The sequence below is a fragment of the Sinohyriopsis cumingii genome, chromosome 17 (assembly GCF_028554795.1).
Source record: "Sinohyriopsis cumingii isolate HCF-2022 chromosome 17, ASM2855479v2, whole genome shotgun sequence".
NCBI classification, from domain to species: domain Eukaryota; kingdom Metazoa; phylum Mollusca; class Bivalvia; order Unionida; family Unionidae; genus Sinohyriopsis; species Sinohyriopsis cumingii.
Window position 1 is genome coordinate 83,669,458 of NC_142977.1, and position 24,713 is coordinate 83,694,170.

Consider the following 24,713-nt stretch of genomic DNA (forward strand, 5'->3'; position numbering starts at 1 on the left):
AATCGTCTACTGAGGATGAGACTGATCGAAATCCACCGCCCACTGGCAGCGGTTTTGGAATTCGTTGCCCTGATAATATTTTCAGTGATGTGTCCCGGCTAGAAGTTCTCATCGGAGGAAGACGTGCCGGAAATAACTCGCCGGAAATAATTAATGAAGCCGCTGATATTTGCCGGAGATTATTTCAAGGCGGTGTCATGGATGCTCACATATATCAAGAACTCGTCGATGAACTTATCGATTATCATAGTGACTAAAGTCACAACGATTGGATATATAACAACAAATAACGTAATATGGTTATGTACAACAGTCACTATGCGCCCATGCAGGTCAGAGCAGTAAACTCACGATTACCGATTTATAGTGCAACTTACGGAGACGGACTTGCCGATACCGCTCAAAATTATTTGCGGGGTTAGCACCAAAATTGGGTCCTCTTGCAAAACAATTATCAATGAAGGCCATTAATGTTGTTGGTGAAAAAGCCCCTGGGGCAATTGTTAGCGCTGCTGGCAAAGCACTCTCAGCAATCAAGGAAAGATTAACGCGACTATTTAAACGCAAACCGGTGAAATTGCCAAGCACTGAAACCATGCCTGCGGAGGTTAGTAAAATAATAAATCAAGCCGCAAATCAAAAACTAGCTGCGCTGGAATCTGACGCGCAAAGAAATATCACAGCAAATTTAATATCAGGAAGTGGACTGTCATCCATTTGAAATCACACGCAGTAGTATAAAATGTTTAAACCGATATCCGATATAGCATTTGATATAGATGCGCCGGTCCCCAGAGCCAAATCGGTGCGTGATTATCAATTTTATTCCTACGATGCACGAGATCCAAATCAGCGAGGGCGTATTGAACTTCGAGTTCACGATACAAGTAGATATTTCTTGCCATCTGAGGTGTTTATTGAAGTAGAAGGCGATCTTGTAAAGGCGGATGGTACTAACTACGATAACAATGTCCGAGTTGGTTTTGTCAACAGCGGGATTATGGCATTGTTTAGCAGCGCCACCTACATGATTGATGGAAAAAATATCGAATCAGAAAGATGTCGATGTTGCCACAACAGTAATTGGTCTAGCGAGATATTCTGACGACTTTACAAGATCATCTGGTCCATCAATGATGTTTGCTAAAGATATTACCAACAGCGCTGATCATATTCAGTATACTATGAGAATACCAAATAAAACCTCAAACGCTGCGCAAGACGCAGATGTGGAGCCGGTAGTTTTGGGTACTAGCGCAACTTACAACTTGGGATTTGCAACATGCCAAGCAATGCTGTCAGGAGTTACCAGAAATTTTTCATGCGCGATTCCACTCTCTCACATCTTTGGATTTTGGAGAGATGTCTGAAAAGTCATCTTTGGAGCTAAACACACAGTTGTGCTTCATAGAAAAGCCGGCGACGATGATGCGATCTGGCGAGGAGATGGTGCTGGTGATCCTGGTATAGTAAGAATAACAAAACTTTCACTGTGGATGCCGGTATTGACTCCATCAGTCACAGAAGAACCGCGACTGCTCTCTTTTATGAATCAAGGCGGTAAATCATTGCTATTGTGGCTTACAGTAACCACGGATACCGTCCAAAGTCAAGTCAGGGATGTGTTTACTTGGCATATAGCATCACAACAGGGAGTTTCTGCACCACGACATATCTTTATTGCGCTGCAGGATGTTAGTCGGACGGGTAATCAGCTAAAGTCTGATATGATATTTGACAAAATTGACGTTACTGAGGTTTCGTTGAGAATAAACAGCCAGCAAGAACCATCCGAAGATATATCATTAAGTTTTGCAAATAATCGTGTGTCGCGCGCATATCATCGCTGGCTGACATTCTTGTCGCGTAACACATATAGATACTGGCACGCAAATATCACAGTTTGATTTCACAAACTTGTACCCGATTTATTACTTTTCACTGGAGCATCTTGACTTATCCAAGCAGTCTGTTGTTGATATTCACCTCCGAGCTCGTGTTGGCATGTTACCAGTTCCTGATCCTGTTGGCGTGGCAGGTGTTCACGGTCCCTATAGAGCAATCGTGGTCATCCTCAGCGATAAGGCAATGTTGCTTGAAGGTATTAGTGGTCGAATGAGAATCATTGATGCACCAGTGGAAATATGTAATGTTTTCAAAAACTTGTAAACAGTTAGATCAATCCAATCTAAATAAAATGTCATACAGTCACGTTAATGTCACTCTGACTCCTGGTCAGGCTAAGAAATTACAATCGAAAAACGCGAGCACATGTGGGGCGAAAATAATTTTAAAACACGATCAGATTACTGGAGGTCCAAACAAGTTATAGTTGACTAAAACACAACTTAATCACTTTAATAAAGCAAAGCAATCAAAGACTGGGACTCAGCTTGATTTTTCTCCATCCGCGGTCAAAGGCATGATTAAAACCGGTGGTATATTTCCTCTTCTCGCAGCAATACCAGCACTGATAGCTGCTGCTGCCCCAGCTGTCGCTAAAGCTGCCGCGTTAGGAGCTGTTGGAACCGCTGCTGGAATGGCACTACAAAAGGCGACTGGAAAAGGATACAAAAAGAACAAGGGACGCGGGCTAAGACTTTCAGGAACTCCGCCCTCATGGTATCAAAACGGTTTTGAAAACACAAAGTGTTTTTACACCGATGTCAAATTTTGATTTGCTCAATGCTGTTAAACAATTAAATATAAAAAATTTCAGAGGCGTCTTTATGCGAGATCAATTACCACAACAATTGAATAATCCAGAACCCAGAATTATTAATCTTGATAACAGCAATGGTCCAGGAACTCACTGGGTTGCTTATGCGATACATCCACGTGGAATTATCTATTTCGATTCGTATGGGTTAGCACTGCCAGTTGAAATTCTAAAATATACAAAAGACATCCCCCTGACTTTGTCAGGGACAAATGTTTGGTACTCAACGCTACCAACACAAACACTAACTGATCCTCCGATATGTGGTCAACAAGTATTGAATGTTCTCAATGCGATATCAGCGTCAACCATACCACCTCATAAAGTCGTGCACGAGTATATCACGGGTCGATTTAAACAGTTTCCTATTAAATAATGGTTGATATTTACGGAAGATCTCTTCTCAACAGAAAAGTGAAGCGCGCTGATATAGATTTATCAAAATATGCGACCAAAGATGAAGTCGATAATCTTTTAAGTCTGACCGGGACAGACCCAGATGAGGTTGTTATTTTTCAGGACCGATACGGAAAACTAAAAACCAGCGATATCAAATGGCATGAAATAATTTGTAGGGTTATTGGAGCTACTCCGGGTAACATCCCTGTGTTCACTGACAGCGGAAAAATCAGAGATTCGCTGATATCAATTGCGGCGCTGCGAGATGATATGCAGAAAGTTTCAGTAAAAAAGACCGGTGATACAATGACAGGTGAACTCAGCATGAACGGTAACAAAATAACCGTGTTGAGAGATCCAACATCCCCGGAAGATACCGCGACGAAAAATTATGTTGACACCGTTGACGGTAAATTATCCACGTTGCGAGCCGAGTATAATGTTCACATAAACGCGTTTGCAAGACTTCGAAGAAACTTTCAAAAAACTAATGAAACCGCAGAGGAATTCTTTGGTACTCCGCACACCGTTGACATAAAACTTTCTGATATCAAGACCAACATTGACACGATCAAACAAACACAGCAAGATATCGTAGCGGGGATTCCTGAGATCGTTAATAAAACCAGTTTGATTAAAATCCCATCTGGAGTAACTGCCGGGCATATTACCAACATAGTATACACAGTATCATCTGGATTCGCAACATGGTCTAAACAAAATAATACTATCAAATATACCGCAGCAGTTACTGGAGTGTATAGACTGTCTGTGTTCAGTGCTGCTAAATTTGAAATCTTCACAACGTATCCCTGGAGACATTCCACCGATAAGTTTTCTGGGGTTGTAACTATCATATTAAATAGCGGAACCGAAGAAACATTTATACTGGAATCCGCCGACAAGAAATTAACCGCAACATCTTACTGGTGGTGTTTGGAATTCGTAGCTGAAACGCCTCAATTGGTTACTGCGTAAAATAATAAAATGGCATTAATGAAGTCAACAATGGCGGCATCAACGACAACGATGGCAGATGCGCAACAATACAGATATGATCAAGTACGCGAATGGCAGTCAGAGTTAAAAAATACTATTAACAAATGTACATCAAAGGTAAAAAAATACAAGCGACGTATAATCATCCTAGACACAATAGTGTATTCAGTGTCCGCGTTAGTTGCATCCTCAGGAGTATTATTATCAGCGCTAACACCAGTGACAACTGCAATCACGGTCACAATTACAGTTTCAACATCAACGACAATTGCAGGCGTTGCTAATATTATCGCGAAAAAAATATCCTCATGCGCGCTAACAAAATTGCACGAATATGAAAAGTTAAACAATGCGGCCACGAGCACCTACTCGAAATTGTCGTCGCTGATATCATCCAGTCTCGACGATACAACATCAGATTCTGAATTCGCGCAAATGGCAAAGATGTATGAAGACTACACTGGTTATTTGAAGCAACAAAAGATAAATAATGACGGAATTACTTCAACAGATAGTCGCAAATACAAGCCTGAAACGAACTTCTTTAATAACAGTAACCTCAACTAAACCAGAATTCAGTATTAATTTTCCAACTGCGATTCCAGTAAACGAGATCGCGTTAGCACAATTACGAGTATATCACAGTTGGCCCAATATCAGATCAAAACCGTTTGGTGGATTGCCAGCAAATAATTCGTTTGTGTTTGCATATAAAAATAAACCCGATGGTACACCAGACTGGAACGTCATTGGGTTACCAACCGGGTCTTATCAAATCGAAGAAATCAATGAGGAATTACAACGTCGAATAAAAAATATCACAACAAAGGAATCTAAGATAACAATAACTGTTCTTGAGCCAACACTGTCTTCTGCCATCGAAATAAGCACTCCAGACTACGCCGTGGATATATACAATAGTTCAGTCAGAACAGTGTTAGGATGGCCTGAAATTCCACCTGGGGCGCCACCAATGCCACCAGAACCTAAAAAGTCTGACTATGTCACTGATAATAAGTCATATCACGGAGTTTTACCAATATACAAGGAAAATTTAATTCAGCTAAAAAACGCAACGTTGGGAAATATTTTTAATTTCACAGTAAGGATAATATCGTATGGTATTTTACTTATGAACGGGATCTCCAAAGAGGAACAGCTAAATACTTTAATATACGCCTAGATGAGATCAATCATTACTTCAAATTCATTGATGAAGAGCATAAGAAACAATTACAGCAACTACGGCAACTTTTCCAAAAACATATTTTTGATTCATCACTACGCAGCGAAATTATTAAACAAATTGAGATGTTAAATCAGCTCGCATACGATATGGAATATTTTAACCAGCGATTAATTCAGGCGATAATCGATCATGTTGATGGCATAACCAAATATAAGCAACAATTTTTAAACTTCTTTAGAATTCCAGAGGCGATTCTACCAAATTTTAAACTTCCCTGGTATCATGTAGCCGAGTTGAAAAAATCAGTCCGCGATCTAATCAATAAGTTCTTTGATGACATACTTGCACAACACAGGTGATCACTACCACCGGCAACTATCCTCAGACATAACAATGACCCCGAAGGGCAAGGCCGACATGTATCTCCAGGCATCGTAAATATAACTGAAGTGGTCGCGGTAAATCTTGTGTGTGATGTCATTGATGGCAGTTACAGCACGGACATGACAGTATCAAATCAAGCCCAGCAAGGATTTGTTCTTTATTCATTTACTCCGAAAGATGTACCACCTGGATATCTGATTGTGCAAGAGCTGATCAATTCAGTCTATCTACGATGTCATAATCCGTGGCTGACCAGAATAAATTTCGTGCTGACAGACCAGAGCGCTCACCTTCTTGATTTACGGAATGAAACACTACATATTAATCTGCTAGTGAAATCTTAAAAATATTTTATTTTATATATATTTTGTGCACACTGTCCGAGTTGCTAATTTTGATAGGGTGTTTACTAGTAAAAATCATAGAAATCGACCAATTTCTCAATTTGGAAAGGTAATTTACTAGTGAAAATCATGCGAATTTAGTAAAAAGCAAAAAAAAAATATATTTTTTTACTGAAAAATCGTTTACGATTTCACAATTAATCAAGCAAGTATTATATAATGTATCACCACGTAAAATGTTTCATACATAACAAAGAACTTCTTGATGAAGCTGTCAGTACCGGAAAAGTTACCCCAGAAATAATAGTCGTCGGTGAACACGGTGATGACGATTTTATACTTACTGATAACCAACTACAGCAACTAAAAAACACCATATCGTGAGTGCGTGCTGCAGTATATCTCAAATTTTAAAATATATACACGTATTTACATCTTAGATACATAAATCTATATGTACCACTGCGTAAAATGTTTCATACATAACAAAGAATTTCTTGATGAAGTTGTCAGTACCGGAAAAGTTACCCCGGAAAAAATAATTGTTGATGAATACAGTAATGATGATTTTATACTGACTGATATGCAACTACAGCGACTAAAAAAGATCATATTGTGATCGCACATTGCGGTATACATCAAATTTTAGAATATATACGCGTATTTAGATCTTAGATCCATAAATCTATATGTACCACCACATAAATGTTTTCGTGTATGACAAACAAGCGCTCGAGCAAGCAGTTAGGGCTGTGTTTGCACAAGAAGAAATTAACGTTAAATTCATTATTGACAAATACGGAGACGAAGACTTCTTACTAACACAGCAACAGTTAGATAGTCTCAGACACGAGCATATTATTTCAATTGTATGCGACAGAGATCAAATTCTCAATTACGTGCACTCCTGCATTAAACCCTATCGATTAAGGGAAATATTATCTAACTCAGACTGATGCAAGTAAAAAAAAATATATCATTTTTTTTACTTTCAGTTTCATTTGTAGGTATCCTTGATGATCAAATCACCTTTACTTCATCAAGGATGATGAAATCAAGGTGAGGTATTTACTTCCTCGTCCTTGATTTCATCAAGGGACATACAATTTTTCAACTTCCTTTCATGAGTATTTATTATCTTCGTTGTTTCATATTCTTGAGCTAATTCCAACCTAATCTTTTCAATTGCATGAGACAATGAAACAAATTCATTTATTTGTGCTTCTACTGTAGCCAGCGATTTATATAAACTCGTTTGGATCATCTTTATAAATCGGTACTGAGCAGGAAGAATATAACACCCTGCGCATTTAGCTTCATGTAGTGATTCAAAATCGGACATAATTGTTTCAGGATTTAGTGATATATTAAATCCGCGCTCTTCTAATTTTTTAATAGCAACAATCACATCATTGATATTTTCGTAATTCATATATTTATAAATATTATATATTTAAAAGAAAAAAATAAACAGCAACCATGATCAGTGGTTTTCAATCATAGGTCTGGCCTATGTGTTTCACGAGGTCCTTTCAGACTGTCTTTTTTTACTTCCTTGATTTTCTATGGCTTCTCGGCATCCTCGTGACAGAGTCAATGGCTGCATTCTTTTTGACCCATGTGACGTAGAGCTTTCTGCATCCATGGTTACTGTTTATTTTTGGGGGCTCCAAAGCGAAAGTGAAACTGTTTGTGTACATACCCCCCCAAATCGAATTCCTAGGGGTGAAAAACACACCTCCACGATTCAACGTGGAGGAGATATGTACACAAGGCCCCTGCTGGAGCCCCCATTTTATTATAAAACCCTATAAATTGGGACCATCGACAGTATGTCCGTGACGAGATTCGAACATGGCATTTGATAAAGTCGGGACGAGAGTCAAACGCTTTACCACTGTACCACGGTCACATCTGATAATACAGGGTTTAAAAATTATCATATAGGTAACTACTGACAGACAGTTAACAAGTTCTAAAACATTTCAGAACTAAATTTAATTTCTGAACTGGATTTTAAACACTGAATTTAAATTTTAACACAGAATTCATATTACTTATGAAAAATACCTGTACTCGTAAACGCAGAAGTGTTATAGACTGTGATGCAATTGTAAAAAAAATAATTGTATACCGCTCTGGGTATTGCACAATCTCAAGGAGTGTTGTGCAAGGGAGGGAACTAATTGCATGAGATATGCTTAACAGAGTTATTTCCCATTTACATTAAAAAACTTCAGGGTTTTAGTGAAGTAAATAATGAAAAATAATTTTTTGTCTATATGTTTTTGAGAGGGCAGATTTGGTCACTTTATCTGCCACACGTCGTACCCCCTGCGGGTCAATACCGAAATACTTGGCAGCTGAGTTCATTGAGTGAAATATTTTTTCTTCACTGGTACTTATGTTGAAAGATCCGACAGCTCTGGGAATTTTTACAAATTTACCGGTACTGCCTCGTGCAGAATTTTCACTAGATGTGATAGCCTGTAAATTTTGAATGGAATTATCAAATTTGTTGTTGTTAATATGATCAATTACAAGATCGTCTTTGATCTCTCCGTTAAATACTTCAAACACGACCCTGTGATTGTGATACCTCTTTTTCCCAACAGTAAATCTAAGATAACCAGCATTACTAACAACACCAACTGGTTGTTTTAACCTAAATTTCTGACTATTCCCTCACGATTCACTTCGTAGTTTGTTATTATAGGATGTGGGACAAATTCTTGGCTCATTTATATAATAATGTATTTGTCTAATTTATAATTTGTCTGAAAACTTAGTTAAATAATTGCGCTCACATTTTAGCGCAACATCGTTATTTTTTTTTGTTATAATATCTTTTAAGTTCACGGTATCTCTTTCCCCCGCAACTTGCACATAACTGTGTTTTACCCCTGACCCCAACACCACATCGCAGACATGGTATTGGTCCTAAACTCCCCCTTTGGACGCTTTGGGAATGTTTCCCGCAGAATTCTTTTCTGCAGGATTTATTACAAACAGAAACAGATCCAACTTGAAGCCACTTGCACTGATTCATTATATATATATATAATATTTCTTATTTAAACGTTTGTCTTAAATATAATATGGAGGAGTTTGAAAGATTATCTGCCATTGGCACCAGGAAAGCTTCTAGATTTGATCTTGACAGACTAACCCCTGACTTGCGGAGATGAGCCCTGACTGATCTGTTTGATATTATCAGGAATGCCAAAAAAGAATTTCATAATGACGATGCATCTCACGTATGGTCTACATTTAAAATTATATGCGACACTGAAGGTATCATTGATGCTACAATGAATGATGCATGAGCGAAAACAATTATTGATTATCTTAATCAGAAATGTTTTTTCAGAATAAAATTTATTATGCAAGCAGATTCCGATACGTGGATTATCCGTGACAAAAATGACCCTGTCCTTGCTAATGGAAAAACCATTCTGTTAAGTAAAGATTCCAAACCAGGAATGCTGACTGGGATTGATAAACCATATTACGCTCGAGCGTATCCTGTGACCGCGGTCATTTATGGAATCTATCCGATAAAAAACCAAAAATCAATAAACTCACCCCAGTGAGATTGTCAAGGCTGAATTGTGTAGCCGAGCAAGTAATGGAACATTTTAAAAATGCAATGCGCGGAAACGGTCTAACTGATCTAAGACGTTCCAAGATAGCAGCGTGGGCTGAAAAAGTAAAGGATACAGGAGCGTCAATAAACAATGTTGCCGAGCTAGAAAAAGCATTAAGATTTCCCATAACCGTAAAAACGATAACAGAAGAAGTGTTATCCAAATCGAAATATAATCAGAACGGAGCTCCAATAAGTATCATTGATCATAACGCTCATGCTTGGACTAACGCAGTTACGATATTTCCGCGGGATCATGTTGTGAAATATTATTCGGGAAATATATTTGATTTTATTAAACAAATAAGTAAAAATGACCCTGTGTTGATGTGGTTGTTTAAAAGCTCCAAAGATGGTGAGTATGATCAATTTGTAAGATCTAACGGTGAATTATACTGGACGGAGTCTCTGCAACAACAAATGAAAAAACTCGCAGAAAAATATTCAGAAAACACTGAGCAGTTATTAACTAACTGTTTTACAGTTCCAAGTGTTGCCACTCACACTGCCAGAGAAAGAAATTCATGGAGGCCAACCCGAAGTGAGTTTCTCGAAGACATACAATTGAGTTGTGTCGAGTATGGACACGGCGGTTTGTGGAATACTAAATATGACCACAGCAAGATGATTTCCGTGGATATGATTGCATGTTATCTGGGAAGCTTTCTCAGGATGGGCGAGTGTAATGAATACTTTAAAAGATTTGGACATCCCATGAACTTGATGACACGAGTTGCTATAAACGGTCCTTTACCCGATGTTTCCCTGACAGGATTTGCTCGTGTAACATCGTTTGAATTTGCTAAAGAGCTTCATCTGTGCTGTTATGTTGGGTTTGGCAGACACTTTAGTGAAAAGCATTGGGCACCAATAGTGTTATTGCGATATATGCTTGACAGCCAAATACTGGTATCATTGACAGTCAGTGAAGCAATCATATCATATTGACCGCAGACTTCGGTTTGGTTACCAACACCGGAGCGTATCAGTCTTGATGAAGTCATTGAAGAGTATGCATAAGAGAGTCCAAATACTCCCATGGATATCATTATTAAAGAAGCTCCTAAAGTTCTTAAGATTAAACTCAGCAATAGTGAAAAAACAGCAAAGGATCTCGGGAGAAGAATAATCGGTAAATTTACTCAAGGTGGTGCATATGATCATAAACTACATCACTCACGATTGATTATGGATGATGCTGAATTAAATTTTATTATTGCTGATGCCGCTGCAAGAAATATATTTTGTAATCGGGAGTACGCGCTCTTGTCCGACGGAACATGGTTGGGCACAATTGTAAGTTATATTAATGGAGAATCACCTCAATACACACATTTAAGATCTTCGATGCTGGCTTATGTTTCTATAAATTTGCTATCAATGATAAATCGATTTCCTGACACTGCAGTTAGAGTTGCAACAGATTCATTTTATATCAATAAAAGATATTCAGAATCACTGGCTCGTTTTACAAGCAACGACGAATCATGGAGTTTGTGGAGAATAAAAAAGGAAATGTTACATGGATATTGTGAATCCGCTGATGTTGAAATTAAGGATAATTATCGCAAATCAGAATTATCAGAAATGTTGAACGCACCATCTGTGTATGATCCAATCACCAGACACAAAACCATTTATTTGAATGGACCAGGTGGTTCTGGTAAGACAACTCGAGCGATTGAATTATTTTGAAATTCAGATATGATTGTGCTAACATCTACACACAGACTTGCCAGGGAGATGAAACAATGAGGAGTTAATTCTTGCACTTATCACAGCTTTTTCAAATACAGCCGTGGTGTATGGACTCCAGATTGAATGGGAACAAAATATATTCTGCAGAATATTATTTTGGATGAAATAGGCACAGTGTCGTTAGATATATTAAAATTGTTCCTGGATTGGCTGCTAACAAAAAATACAGCTTTGATAATGTGCGGCAATCACAGTCAGCCACCACCTTTTGTTGGTCCATCTCCGCATTTGTGGTTAAAAGATTTTGTAGATTATTATGAAGAAGTGTCTGATGATCATAGAGCACTTGATGCAACGTTGAAGGAATTTAAAACATTAATCAGATTACAACCAAATAAAATTCAATGTGAAATCATGCGCGAAGTAATTTCAGAGACTTCAATGAGTGACTTTCTGCAAACATGGAGACCAAACGATTTGATAGTGGCAAGTAGAAAGATAGTCAGAGACACACTTCAACAGCAGTTATTTCAATTACAACAAGAAAAGTTTCCAATGTTGCCAGTGCCATTGTGTTATAGACCAGCTGATACACGACTACAGAATATAGATGTTGATATACCAGGACAGTCAAGGAAACAGAATTTAGTATTAAATGATATTGTCACAGTTGATGTCAGTGTTGTTGAAGATGCACTAAAAATGAACAAATCCCCGTGGACGTTAGGATACGCAATGATGATACATTTATCTCAAGGACTAACTATTTCTGATACAGTTGTTTGGATTGTTGATGATCGAATCGAGTGGTCAAACTTAGTTTACTTATCTGTGTCCAGAGTCAGAGGAATATCTCAACTGCGAAGAATTGTCTTGGAAGAGTCAATGGCTGATGATAATGAAAACAACAATGATATAATAAGAAAAAAACTCGCCAGTTACAGAGTGACAAAAAAAATAATCGCGATTTCGACCTTGATGCTGAATTTATCATGGCTTTGAAACGACAGCAGAATAATCACTGTGCGAGCTGTAATTGTATAATGTTATGGTGTAATAAAAATCCAAGACAATTCACCGTAGACAGAAAAGATAACAGTCGCAGTCATACACGCGATAATGTGATGCTGACCTGTCTTGAGTGTAATCGACGTCGGGGTGCAGGCACCCTTGGTGCTAGTTTAGTGATTTGGGCGGTAATTGTGTGTCTTCGGGAATTACTTGTAATTGTTCACGTGTGAATCCACGTTGAGGAGCAGTTGAATCCAGCCTGTAGATTGCTGGTCTACCACTAGGTCTAGTTATGTTAGATATCTTGTGTGTGGTGATGCTCCAGATAGGATAAGTCGCTCTTTTTTTACCACCTTCAAGTTCACCTGGTTCATATAAATATCTCACAGTGACATCACCCAGTATTGGTCGTGCTGGAAAACCACGTCATACGGGTATATGTTTTTTAGTGACCACAATGGCGGGTTTCATGTTGGTTGTTTGAGTAATTTCATTATTTAATGGAGCTATCACGCTTGGTAATCTTGCAACCCATTTGCGTGATCTCTTGTCTTGGATAAATTCCTTTGCATACTGATATCCAAATAACTGCTCAGCAAGTGTTCGATTAAATCACTCAACAATTGCCTGATGACGGTGAATTTCAGTATGTCCTCGCCTGATGGTAACGTTATGTTGTTTCATCAGCGATAATACTGCGCCTTGAAATTCTTTGCCAGGATCAACTTGTAATAGATGTGGCCATCTTAGACCACCTCGTTGATAAATTCGTTCAAACGCAGAAGCAACCTCAGATGCTGTTTTAGTCGCTAATGGTTCCACATCTTTATATCTACTTGCAACATCAACTACAGTTAACGTGTACTTGTATGTTTTGTGACGAATGGTATCATGTGGTAGAAATAATATATCAGCTTGGTGAACTTCATTTGGCACACTAACATCAAAATGTGCAAAGTGAATTTGTTTAGGCGGTGGTTGGTAAATTTGCCATATTGCCTGTTTGGATAACCAGTTTTTAGCAGTATCGTGTGTGACTTTTGCTGCACTGGCAAGTTTACTAATTGCTGCACTAAATCTCCAGTATCCTCTTGGGGAATAATAAATCGACTCCATTATAATTAATTACCAGCGCCTAATACAAGCTTAGATTTCATTGCAGATTTTATTAACCAGCTAGCTAACTTTTCTTTGAAAGATTAATCAGTGATGGCATTTAACGCGTGAATTAATTTCACATCCGCCTATCTTGTACATCCTTACTTTGGTAAGCTACATCATGGACATGACATGCTTTATCGATAGCATTTATCGGATACTCACCTGGATTGGGCTGATTTAAGGCATCAAGCCTGATATCAAGTCGGGTTCCAGGACCACAGTAATTATATCCTGGAAGATGATTTTCTCCTGGGTATTTAGCCCACAGAGTTCCGGGTAATTTTCCTAACTTGGCGGCAATATCACCTCCTTTTTTTTTTTTAGCTGACTTTGGTTTCAGCGCTCCACCTGACAGAGTCAGGGAAATAAATTTAAATTTCTTTGTACCACATCGTTCACACTTGCCTGTAAGCGCTTGTCGATTATTTTTTGTTGTAGTGGTTGTTATGTCTGCAGTTGGAGTACGTGCTCTACATTTCACACAATATAAATCCATATTCTTTTATAATATATCTAATGGAGATCACTGACTTTTCTGCTACAAGGAAACGAGAACCAGTTAAGCATCACGCAGCACTACCAAATTCTGTTTGTATGATTATAATTGGCCCATCTGGGAGTGGTAAGACGCAGTTGTTGTTAAATTTAATAATGAAATGGATGAAGTGGGACAAATTGTATTTGGTAGCTCCATTCGTAGATGATCAGCGATGCTACGAAGTGTTAAAAGATTTTAATGAAAGTGCAAAATCGTTAAATGGAAACGGTGATGATGTTGTTGAATTTATAACTGACATTAATGAAGCACCATCTGTAGAAGATATTGATGGATTTATTAATAATTTAGTCGTGTATGATGATGTGATTTTGGATAAAGAATCAAATCCTGCCAGGATATTTTCCAGAGGCAGGCACAAAAACACTGATGTGATTTATGTAACCCAACGATATACAAATTCCTAAAGTGATTAGGGATAACTGCAATATCCTTGTGGTGTTTAATGGAGTTGATACACACATGTTACGAAATATACATCAGACTTGGTACAGCGGCGACATGAACATAACTAAGTTTAGAAATTTATTTAGTCATGCCCAATCAACCCTGTACAGATTTATAACAATAAATTTACATGATCCTTGGACACGGTATCGAGTCGGGTTAGATAAAATTTTTGGATAAATTGGTTTTATAGAGAGCAGCAGAGGGGGCGACGACAACAAAACACAGCAACAACGGCGACAATTGTGTTTACAATGGCGTAGGGTTAGCCCTCCATAAAGGGTTTATTTCGGCATTTGGAGGCTTTCGAAAAGTTGTAGGGTTCGCCCCCTCTGCTGCTAGTTAATATGTACATGTCGTTTGTAACATTGTTACTACAAATATTAGGGTCAAAATGAGTACACAGAAAAATATTTATTTCAGAGTACGCAAAATTATGTGTAAAATAAATAATTATTTTGAAGTACTGACTGTGTACAAAAATAAAAGGATCATACCTGAACAAGGTCTGTGTGACACTTGATACTTAATGAACTAATGGTACTAATGTACAAAATGACCATACAAATTTTGGCTGAAATGATACAGTTATCTCAGTGTTCATGTGTATTCAGAGCATACTTCTTTGTAAATGTTATGGTGTGTTAAGATGGTCTGTACACATATTATTTATTGATAATTTGTATGCAACAATATGAGACCCTGTTGTTGTCAGAAAGTTAAGCGTAACTTTTCTTTTCATAACAACAGTAATAAGCTCATCAAAATACTTTAAAAAAAACAAAAACTAAAAAAGACTATTTACTTTTGGTGAATGAATCTGTGTTTGTGTGTGTGAGAGAGATTAAACATTGTTTCCGTGTGTAAGATTATATATTTGGAGCTGTTTTTATTTACAGCTTTTGGAGAGAGAGAAAGATAGAAAGGTTACAGGGCAGTTGTAATCTGTATTTTTCCTGATGATTATAATTTTCCTCATGTACAAGGGCACTACTGTATTCCATTATTGGTTAACATGTCTAAATAAATAATTTATTCTTGTTTTAACTATGATATCCATTGTTATGGAAACCAAATGTTGTGGTAATTGCATGCTAATTAAAAATGCCTGGTTATTCTAATTGACATAATATTTGACTAGGGCAAGATTTGACAGAAGAGATAAAAAAAAAATGAGGCTACCAAAGATGAAGCTTTCCATAGGATAATGTAAATCTGGCAGTGACCTTTCAAGCTCATTGTCCAAACAGGGTTGATGTTGTAATGACAACCCATCGCACACATAACTTGCTATTCATAAACACTGATAAAGATAACAGTGGGGGGGGGGTATCATGCATCAGATTTTCATAAAACTGTAAATTTGATGAGAAGACATGAAATGGCATCACTGTTCTTGGTTTAAAATTTGCAAGCCATACTGTTTATGACATTGAAGAACTAAGTAATGAGTAATCATTACCCATATTGTTAAAGACTGTAATCAAGAACTTTGCAATTAAATCATATCCCAGTAAAATCAGTACATTCACTTCAAAGATATTTCACAAGCATCTAATTCAGTCAGACTGCAAACAGCAAAAATCCTGGTCTGCCATTGTATAATTTGCATGCAGGTCAGGGTTCATGTAGTTTTTATACTGATTACTCCTAACAAACTGCACAGACCTAGATCTGACAGTGCATTTTGCAATGGGAGATCTGGCTCTGTGCAGTTTGCAGTTGGACCCATCTTATAAGCGAGTATATACAATGTAAGAATATCTTTTAACAGATTACAGAGTATTTGATTCCTCACTTTACAAATTAACAGAGTATTATATACTGAGAATTTCTTTTTGTCTTGTCTTTCTTTTGTGTTTATGCAAGTCCATATATCAAAAGACTACAAGTAGGATTTAAAGTTTTTATGCAAGTCCTTACATCAAAACACTACAAGTAGGATTTAAAGTTCTTATGCAAGTCCTTACATCAAAACACTACAAGTAGGATTTAAAGTTTTTATGCAAGTCCATACATCAAAAAACACTACAAGTAGGATTTGAAGTTCTTATGCAAGTCCATACATCAAAACACTACAAGTAGGATTTAAAGTTCTTAAGTCCATACATCAAAACACTACAAGTAGGATTTAAAGTTCTTATGCAAGTCCATACATTAAAACACTACAAGTAGGCTTTAAAGTTCTTATGCAAGTCCATACATTAAAACACTACAAGTAGGATTTAAAGTTCTTAAGTCCATACATCAAAACACTACAAGTAGGATTTAAAGTTCTTATGCAAGTCCATACATTAAAACACTACAAGTAGGATTTAAAGTTCTTATGCAAGTCCATACATTAAAACACTACAAGTAGGATTTAAAGTTCTTAAGTCCATACATCAAAACACTACAAGTAGGATTTAAAGTTCTTATGCAAGTCCATACATTAAAACACTACAAGTAGGATTTAAAGTTCTTATGCAAGTCCATACATTAAAACACTACAAGTAGGTTTTAAAGTTCTTATGCAAGTCCATACATCAAAACACTACAAGTAGGATTTAAAGTTCTTATGCAAGTCCATACATCAAAACACTACAAGTAGGATTTAAAGTTCTTATGCAAGTCCATACATCAAAACACTACAAGTAGGATTTAAAGTTCTTATGCAAGTCCATACATCAAAACACTACAAGTAGGATTTAAAGTTCTTATGCAAGTCCATACATTAAAACACTACAAGTAGGATTTAAAGTTCTTATGCAAGTCCATACATCAAAACACTACAAGTAGGTTTTAAAGTTCTTATGCAAGTCCATACATCAAAACACTACAAGTAGGTTTTAAAGTTCTTATGCAAGTCCATACATCAAAACACTACAAGTAGGTTTTAAAGTTCTTATGCAAGTCCATACATCAAAACACTACAAGTAGGATTTAAAGTTATTATGCAAGTCCATACATCAAAACACTACAAGTAGGATTTAAGTTTTGTGCAAGTCTGTACATCAAAACACTACAAGTAGGATTTAAAGTTCTTATGCAAGTCCATACATCAAAACACTACAAGTAGGATTTAAAGTTATTATGCAAGTCCATACATTAAAACACTACAAGTAGGATTTAAAGTTCTTATGCAAGTCCTTACATCAAAACACTACAAGTAGGATTTAAAGTTCTTAAGTCCATACATCAAAACACTACAAGTAGGATTTAAAGTTCTTATGCAAGTCCATACATCAAAACACTACAAGTAGGATTTAAAGTTCTTATGCAAGTCCTTACATCAAAACACTACAAGTAGGATTTAAAGTTCTTATGCAAGTCCATACATCAAAACACTACAAGTAGGATTTAAAGTTCTTAAGTCCATACATCAAAACACTACAAGTAGGATTTAAAGTTCTTATGCAAGTCCATACATTAAAACACTACAAGTAGGATTTAAGTTTTGTGCAAGTCTGTACATCAAAACACTACTAGTAGGATTTAAAGTTCTTATGCAAGTCCATACATCAAAACACTACAAGTAGGATTTAAAGTTCTTATGCAAGTCCATACATCAAAACACTACAAGTAGGATTTAAAGTTCTTATGCAAGTCCATACATTAAAACACTACAAGTAGGTTTTAAAGTTCTTATGCAAGTCCATACATCAAAACACTACAAGTAGGATTTAAAGTTCTTATGCAAGTCCATACATCAAAACACTACAAGTAGGATTTAAAGTTCTTATGCAAGTCCATATATCAAAACACTACTAGTAGGATTTAAAGTTCTTATGCAAGTCCATACATCAAAACACTACAAGTAGGATTTAAAGTTCTTATGCAAGTCCATACATCAAAACACTACAAGTAGGATTTAAAGTTCTTATGCAAGTCCATACATCAAAACACTACAAGTAGGATTTAAAGTTCTTATGCAAGTCCATACATCAAAACACTACAAGTAGGATTTAAAGTTCTTATGCAAGTCCATACATCAAAACACTACAAGTAGGATTTAAAGTTCTTATGCAAGTCCATACATCAAAACACTACAAGTAGGATTTAAAGTTCTTATGCAAGTCCATACATTAAAACACTACAAGTAGGTTTTAAAGTTCTTATGCAAGTCCATACATCAAAACACTACAAGTAGGATTTAAAGTTCTTATGCAAGTCCATACATCAAAACACTACAAGTAGGATTTAAAGTTCTTATGCAAGTCCATACATCAAAACACTACAAGTAGGATTTAAAGTTCTTATGCAAGTCCATATATCAAAACACTACTAGTAGGATTTAAAGTTCTTATGCAAGTCCATACATCAAAACACTACAAGTAGGATTTAAAGTTCTTATGCAAGTCCATACATCAAAACACTACAAGTAGGATTTAAAGTTCTTATGCAAGTCCATACATCAAAAACCACTACAAGTAGGATTTAAAGTTCTTATGCAAGTCCTTACATCAAAACACTACAAGTAGGATTTAAAGTTCTTATGCAAGTCCATACATCAAAACACTACAAGTAGGATTTAAAGTTCTTATGCAAGTCCATACATCAAAACACTACAAGTAGGATTTAAAGTTTTGTGCAAGTCTGTACATCAAAACACTACTAGTAGGATTTAAAGTTTTTAAAGTTGGTACATCAAAACACTACAAATAGGATTTAAAGTTTTTAATGCAAGTCCATATTGCAAAAACTACAAGTAGGATTTAAATTTTTTGTTGGGGAGGGAAATGATTCTTTTTCATCAAAGTGAATTTTCCTATGTTGACACAAACAAGTGCAGAAAGTGGAGAAGCCTGAAGTCACCCCTAATTTCTACATTTTTAGTCCTTCACAATTCCCTTGGTACTGGCTTCTGGGTAATAACTTGAAAACTATTCCCTCAAAGTATCCGTACACTTACTTGGCAAGACATAGTGTTGATTGGATATTTTTGTCAAAGATTCATGAATGCATCTACTTAATTTACATAGTTTGTGTGAAGTCTGTGTACTATAAACTGCCACACTGTGGACATCATAGCGATATGACCAAAAAATTGTTAAAGGTATGTTAAAAATCCCAAAACACAAACACACACACACAACACTCAACACACTGTGTACTTGGCATACTAATAGTCCATGCTTGATTATATCCCCTTGACAGATGCAGAAGAATGGGAGCAAATCTCAGTAAGACATAGTGGTCATGATGGATCACCAGGTGGTCTTCATGGCCACTCAGCAGTTACACACCGGGAACAAATGTGGATCTACGGAGGTATGAGTGATCTTAATATCAAATCTGACCTTTGGAGGTTTACTTTTGGTAAGCATTTGATTTATTGTTTGTAGTTTATTTTCAGACCTTAGTGGAAATGGCTCAGCAATTCTTTAAGTTATAAGCATACACTGTAGTAAAAAGATTTAATATGTTCAGGTTTGGTAAAATTAATTCATCCACTGGTCCTGACAAGTTGTTCATCTTGCAGACATAGTTGCAGTGTAAATATTTTGTAGGCTTAGTCTGATCAAGAAATTAATTAGGTCAGTACCAGATTATGTATCATGTCAAGGAAGTGGGAGCCATGTGCCTTTCCCAAGAACAGATTGATATAGCTGCCTTGGACTGTACTGGGTGGGTATCGTACCCACAACCCATGGATTGTGAATCTGATTCTCTACCAAATGAGCTACTGAGGCACACCACCTCTGCTACTGAGGTACACCACCTCTGCTGAGTGAGATGGTAGGATGTAATGGAAGCTACTTTTCTTGAACATAATTTGATCTGTTCACAGTGTACTATATAATATTGTTAAATTCATCTGTCTGTTGTAACATAGTCCCTACCTATCAGTTAGTTTCCTCCATTTTAGTGTAATGCAAGCTCAGTATGCCCTATCAGTATTTTTGGTAATGTTTATTGCATTTACAGTCACTGTTGTAATTGCTTTAAATTTAAGTCCCTGGTAAGTACAGTATAGAAATTCAAGGTGATTGAAAACCCTAAATAGCTTTATTTGTTGTATGAATGATAAAACAGAATCTTAAACTATAATTGATTTTTTAAACTGACTCTAGCCTCCAAATGTTGGGAGAAGATAAAGCTGAAATATGGACCACCAGTCCTCACTGGCCACTCAGCAACTGTGGTAAGTCCTCCCTGCCTTTTGTCTTTTTCTTTGTTATACTTTTTTAAAATGACCTAGAAAACCAACTGAAATAAGAAAAAAATATTGGAATGTCAAGTGGAAAAAAATCAAAGGCTTTGATAAGACTTTGGTCTTCACAAAATGAATATGCAAACTAATAAAAATATTTTAAAGAGATTTATGCTTGTAAACAAATTGATGTTAAATGCAGCATACAAATTCTTACATTTTCTAAAGGAACACTGCAGTAGAGTAGAATATCTTTTCCTCTAGAACTCTTTCATTGTTTCATCCAGGATGCCCCTTCTACTGTATTTGCACAAAATGGTCACAAAGTTTCACAAAAGAAGAGATTTACTGCACTGCATGTGGATGAAATAATATAATTGCAAGTTTTATTTTCCTTTTATGTGATACAGATGTGCTAACCAATCACTGACTGTCTGAATTGGTCAATGATTATTCTTTTGAAATGAACCAAATTCATCAAGTGACCTTTTTTGATTGTGCAAGGTTACTATGCACAGTCATTGTGTTTTCCCCAATTCTTCTAATCCAGTATATGGTGAACTCTGGATCATCCAGAAATATCCAAGTACTTAATGATCTCATAATATTTATTGGTTGAGAGGTTAAGAATATACTTGGCATGCTATCAGATTCTAATTGTCTTGGTAAAAATATATATTAAATTCATAAATTGTGGTAATTTCCACTCCTGTTCTGTTCAAATTTTGACTGGAAGAAAGCTGTTTAATATCACAATTTTTGTAAACTCGTACTTCCAGTCACATGATATGATCTTCCAGTAGCATCATTATTCAGTTTTGAAAGGTTTTGATAAGAGGTAGCTATGGAAGAATGGGTCTCTTATTTCTTGAATCCAGTCTAATAATTTTGCTTAGATAATGAAAGTGGTCAAAATGACTGCAGATATGATGACTCCATTTAGCATGCTGGTAAAACTCACAAAATGACTGCAGATATGATGACTCCATTTAGCATGATGGTAAAACTCACAAAAGCTGATCCATAGTCAAACAAAAGCTGAAACTGCTGATGAAGAATTGGTTTCCAAAATAGTGTACCAGTGAAGGAAAACAATTTCATACCCTTAAGAAGTTGCTTGAAAGCTAAAGCATCACAAAGATGGATGACTTTAATGTTAGAAAGGCATCAGATTGTAGACTTTCAACTTCTTTTGCACTGTTAGAGTATGGTCAGAGGCATCAAGGAAAAGAATCTTAAAGTAAATTTATTTGTATTTTCATGAAAATATCATGTAAAATAGACTTAATATCTTATTTTATTATGTGTTTGGCCCCTTATGATCACACCATTGGTCCACTTCTTCAAATAAAGAGATCCAACTGGCCCCTTTTTTCTCAAACCTTGCTGAAACACTCCTTTTTGGAGCCTTTGTTAAAATTCAAAGTTTCTATGCAGTTACATGGGTCACTACATTTAAACTTTTCAAGTACAGTATTTTCTCTTGGTAAAGCCTGGTGACCAGTATAATAAATTTATCTAAACCTACTTGAGTGGGCTTATGGTCAAGGATGACTTTAATTTGCTAGAATTTTGTAGCAGTCAGGGTAGCACATAATTATTATCAAGCATGGGATTATCATTGGATATATATGGTATGTTGATAGTATAGTATACTAACATTTTCTCTAGAGTTCAGTAAAGTAATATTTAAATCTAATTACTTTCATTGATACCCATGCAGATTTGGTGATAAACTTCAAATTAAACTGTTGAATATATAAAATTAGCCAACAAATTTGTATAAAGAAATAATTTCAAAGTGTATGGATTCTATGCTAAATACAAGGGAACCTGCCTTACTGGGCACCTTAATATAAAGCACACCTGCTCAGAAAGGGCACTATAAGTACCTTTTCTTATATTTATGATCACTTGGCAACCTTTATATAAAAGACGCCTGCTGATTTGAAATAGTGTTAGGGTCCCATGACTCAGAGTGTTCTTTAGACGACCCTCACAAGTTAACCACCAAAACTTGATACGCAAGATCATTACTTATCAACTCTGTGCAGAATTTTTGTAAGCCACATGTAAAGCATGTTTCTTACATTAAATGCTAACTTTGCACTGTGCTGATTTAAAGAATATTCATACAACCCTATGCAGAGATGTTTAGTTTGCACTGATATCTGTTATAATAGTTCAGTTGTAGATCAATCTTAATATACCATACAACTACATGGAAGTTTATTGTTCTCTTTTTTTTTAGCTTGGTGATCAGATGTTGATCTTTGGAGGAGAGAGTAACAGAGAGATGGTTAATACATTGTGGACATTATGTCTCAGTAAGCAGTTTTTTTATTGCAGTTAATTACTTATATTTTGCATGAAGTTCTCTTTGCAAAAGATGTCTTTGAATTTATTTGCATATGCAAGTAGAAAAATTTATAATTGATCTTATGTATACAACATGTGCCTAATAGTGAAAATCTCCTTCAATCAGTAATTACAAAGTAAAGTTTTAAATGCATACTTAAGACTCCATGCTAGTCTATGCAGCAATAAATCCCATGAGAGATGTAAAGTAAATGGGTAAATTTCTCTTTATTTTCAAAATTTTTGTAGTTAGTAGTTTCAAGGAAGTAACTTGGTGGAAATTTAGATGTACCATATTTTCGTAAAAATCTTTTTCAATTGGGTGTGACAGTCACGGTTTTGATTAAAGAAAATTCATTACAGTACGGTATCTCTGTTGTAACTAGAACTCACAATCCCCTATTATAATGAAGACAGTACATTTAAGAGTGGATATAGGTTGGTAAAATCTAGGACATCTTGGAACAAAGCAAAAGAAAATATCCTTGTTAGCAGTATTTTGTACAGTGGATTATGGGTAGATTTTGTCGTGTGGCTCATCCACCTAATATTTTCTTAACAAACAAAATGAAAAAACAAACAAAAGAAGAGTGACATTACTGAGTTAATTTCACAATCATAACATATCAATCAAACACTGCATTGATTATGTGCCTCCAGCTGCTTGTGGTATTTAACCTACCCAAGTCTGCATACAAAACATTACCCAAAGCATCTTATTGTTGTTGCTGTGACTTTCTGTCTTACTTGTATTTATACTCTTGATACCAATAATGCATGCATTTTCCTATATTTTAGAATCATAATTTATTTGGAAATCTTATTTTATTTCTTACCATATATACTTGCTTATAACTTGAGTCCAGCTACAAACTGCACATACCCATATTTACTGTCACATGATGCAACAGAAAGTGTGCAGTTTGTTCAGAGCAATCAGTAGAACAGACAACACAGATCCAGATCTTTAGTTGCATTATACTATGACAGTTTGTTTGCAGTTTGACTTGACTTATACATGAGTATATACAGTATTATTTTTTTTTTATATTGTGCACACAGTAGTGAAATTTGAGTGCATTTGTAGCATAGATTTTCCTAATTGATATATGCATAGCAGAGACTGGTATATTGAAATGGTTGTTCTGCTTGAATGCACATATGTCATGACTCAGATATATGTGTTTTCTGGATGATGGCTATATATCAGATACAAACAACAGGCAAGTAGTGCCTGTTTTTCAGTCATTGCCCAACATGTGAATATATAAAATGTCCTTTTTTTCTTCATGGGTAGCTAAAAGAAAATTGGGGGTGGGGGGATGGGCAAGTTTTCTTCCTGTTTGTTTTTTGGACACTAAATGAAGTGTTTGATATGTTTTTGGACAACAACAAAAAAATCTTGTCACCCAGAAATATTGAGAAAATACAGTAAACAGTTGGTGTTTCCAAAACGCAAAATTAACAAAAGTGAAGCCCAATTTCTGAAAATATAAATTAATAAAAAGTTATTAATGCATAGAATTCCTTGTGTACAAAAAAATGTGATTTATACAGTAGTAGATTCTTTTTTAATTAAAGTTAGTAGAAATACAGTAATTTACATTCACTCAGAGACTTGGAATATTGAATTGCATTGGTTAGTTTGACTTGAGAATATTGAAATTTC

At 36.0% G+C, this 24,713-nt stretch overlaps 1 protein-coding gene across 2 annotated transcripts in view; it reads left to right on the top strand.

The window, feature by feature from the left end:
• The window catches only part of LOC149779339 (uncharacterized), a 76,213-nt gene that overhangs the window by 44,552 nt on the left and 6,948 nt on the right, over positions 1-24,713 (top strand). Inside the window, exons 6-8 of one of the 2 annotated variants that reach the window (XM_089939955.1) lie at positions 19,690-19,851; positions 20,607-20,677; positions 22,938-23,013. In XM_089939955.1, the coding sequence (XP_089796081.1) occupies positions 19,690-19,851; positions 20,607-20,677; positions 22,938-23,013 (309 nt within the window). The remainder of the gene's footprint in view (positions 1-19,689; positions 19,852-20,606; positions 20,678-22,937; positions 23,014-24,713) is intronic. The other variant, XM_089939956.1, reaches the window with a different exon arrangement.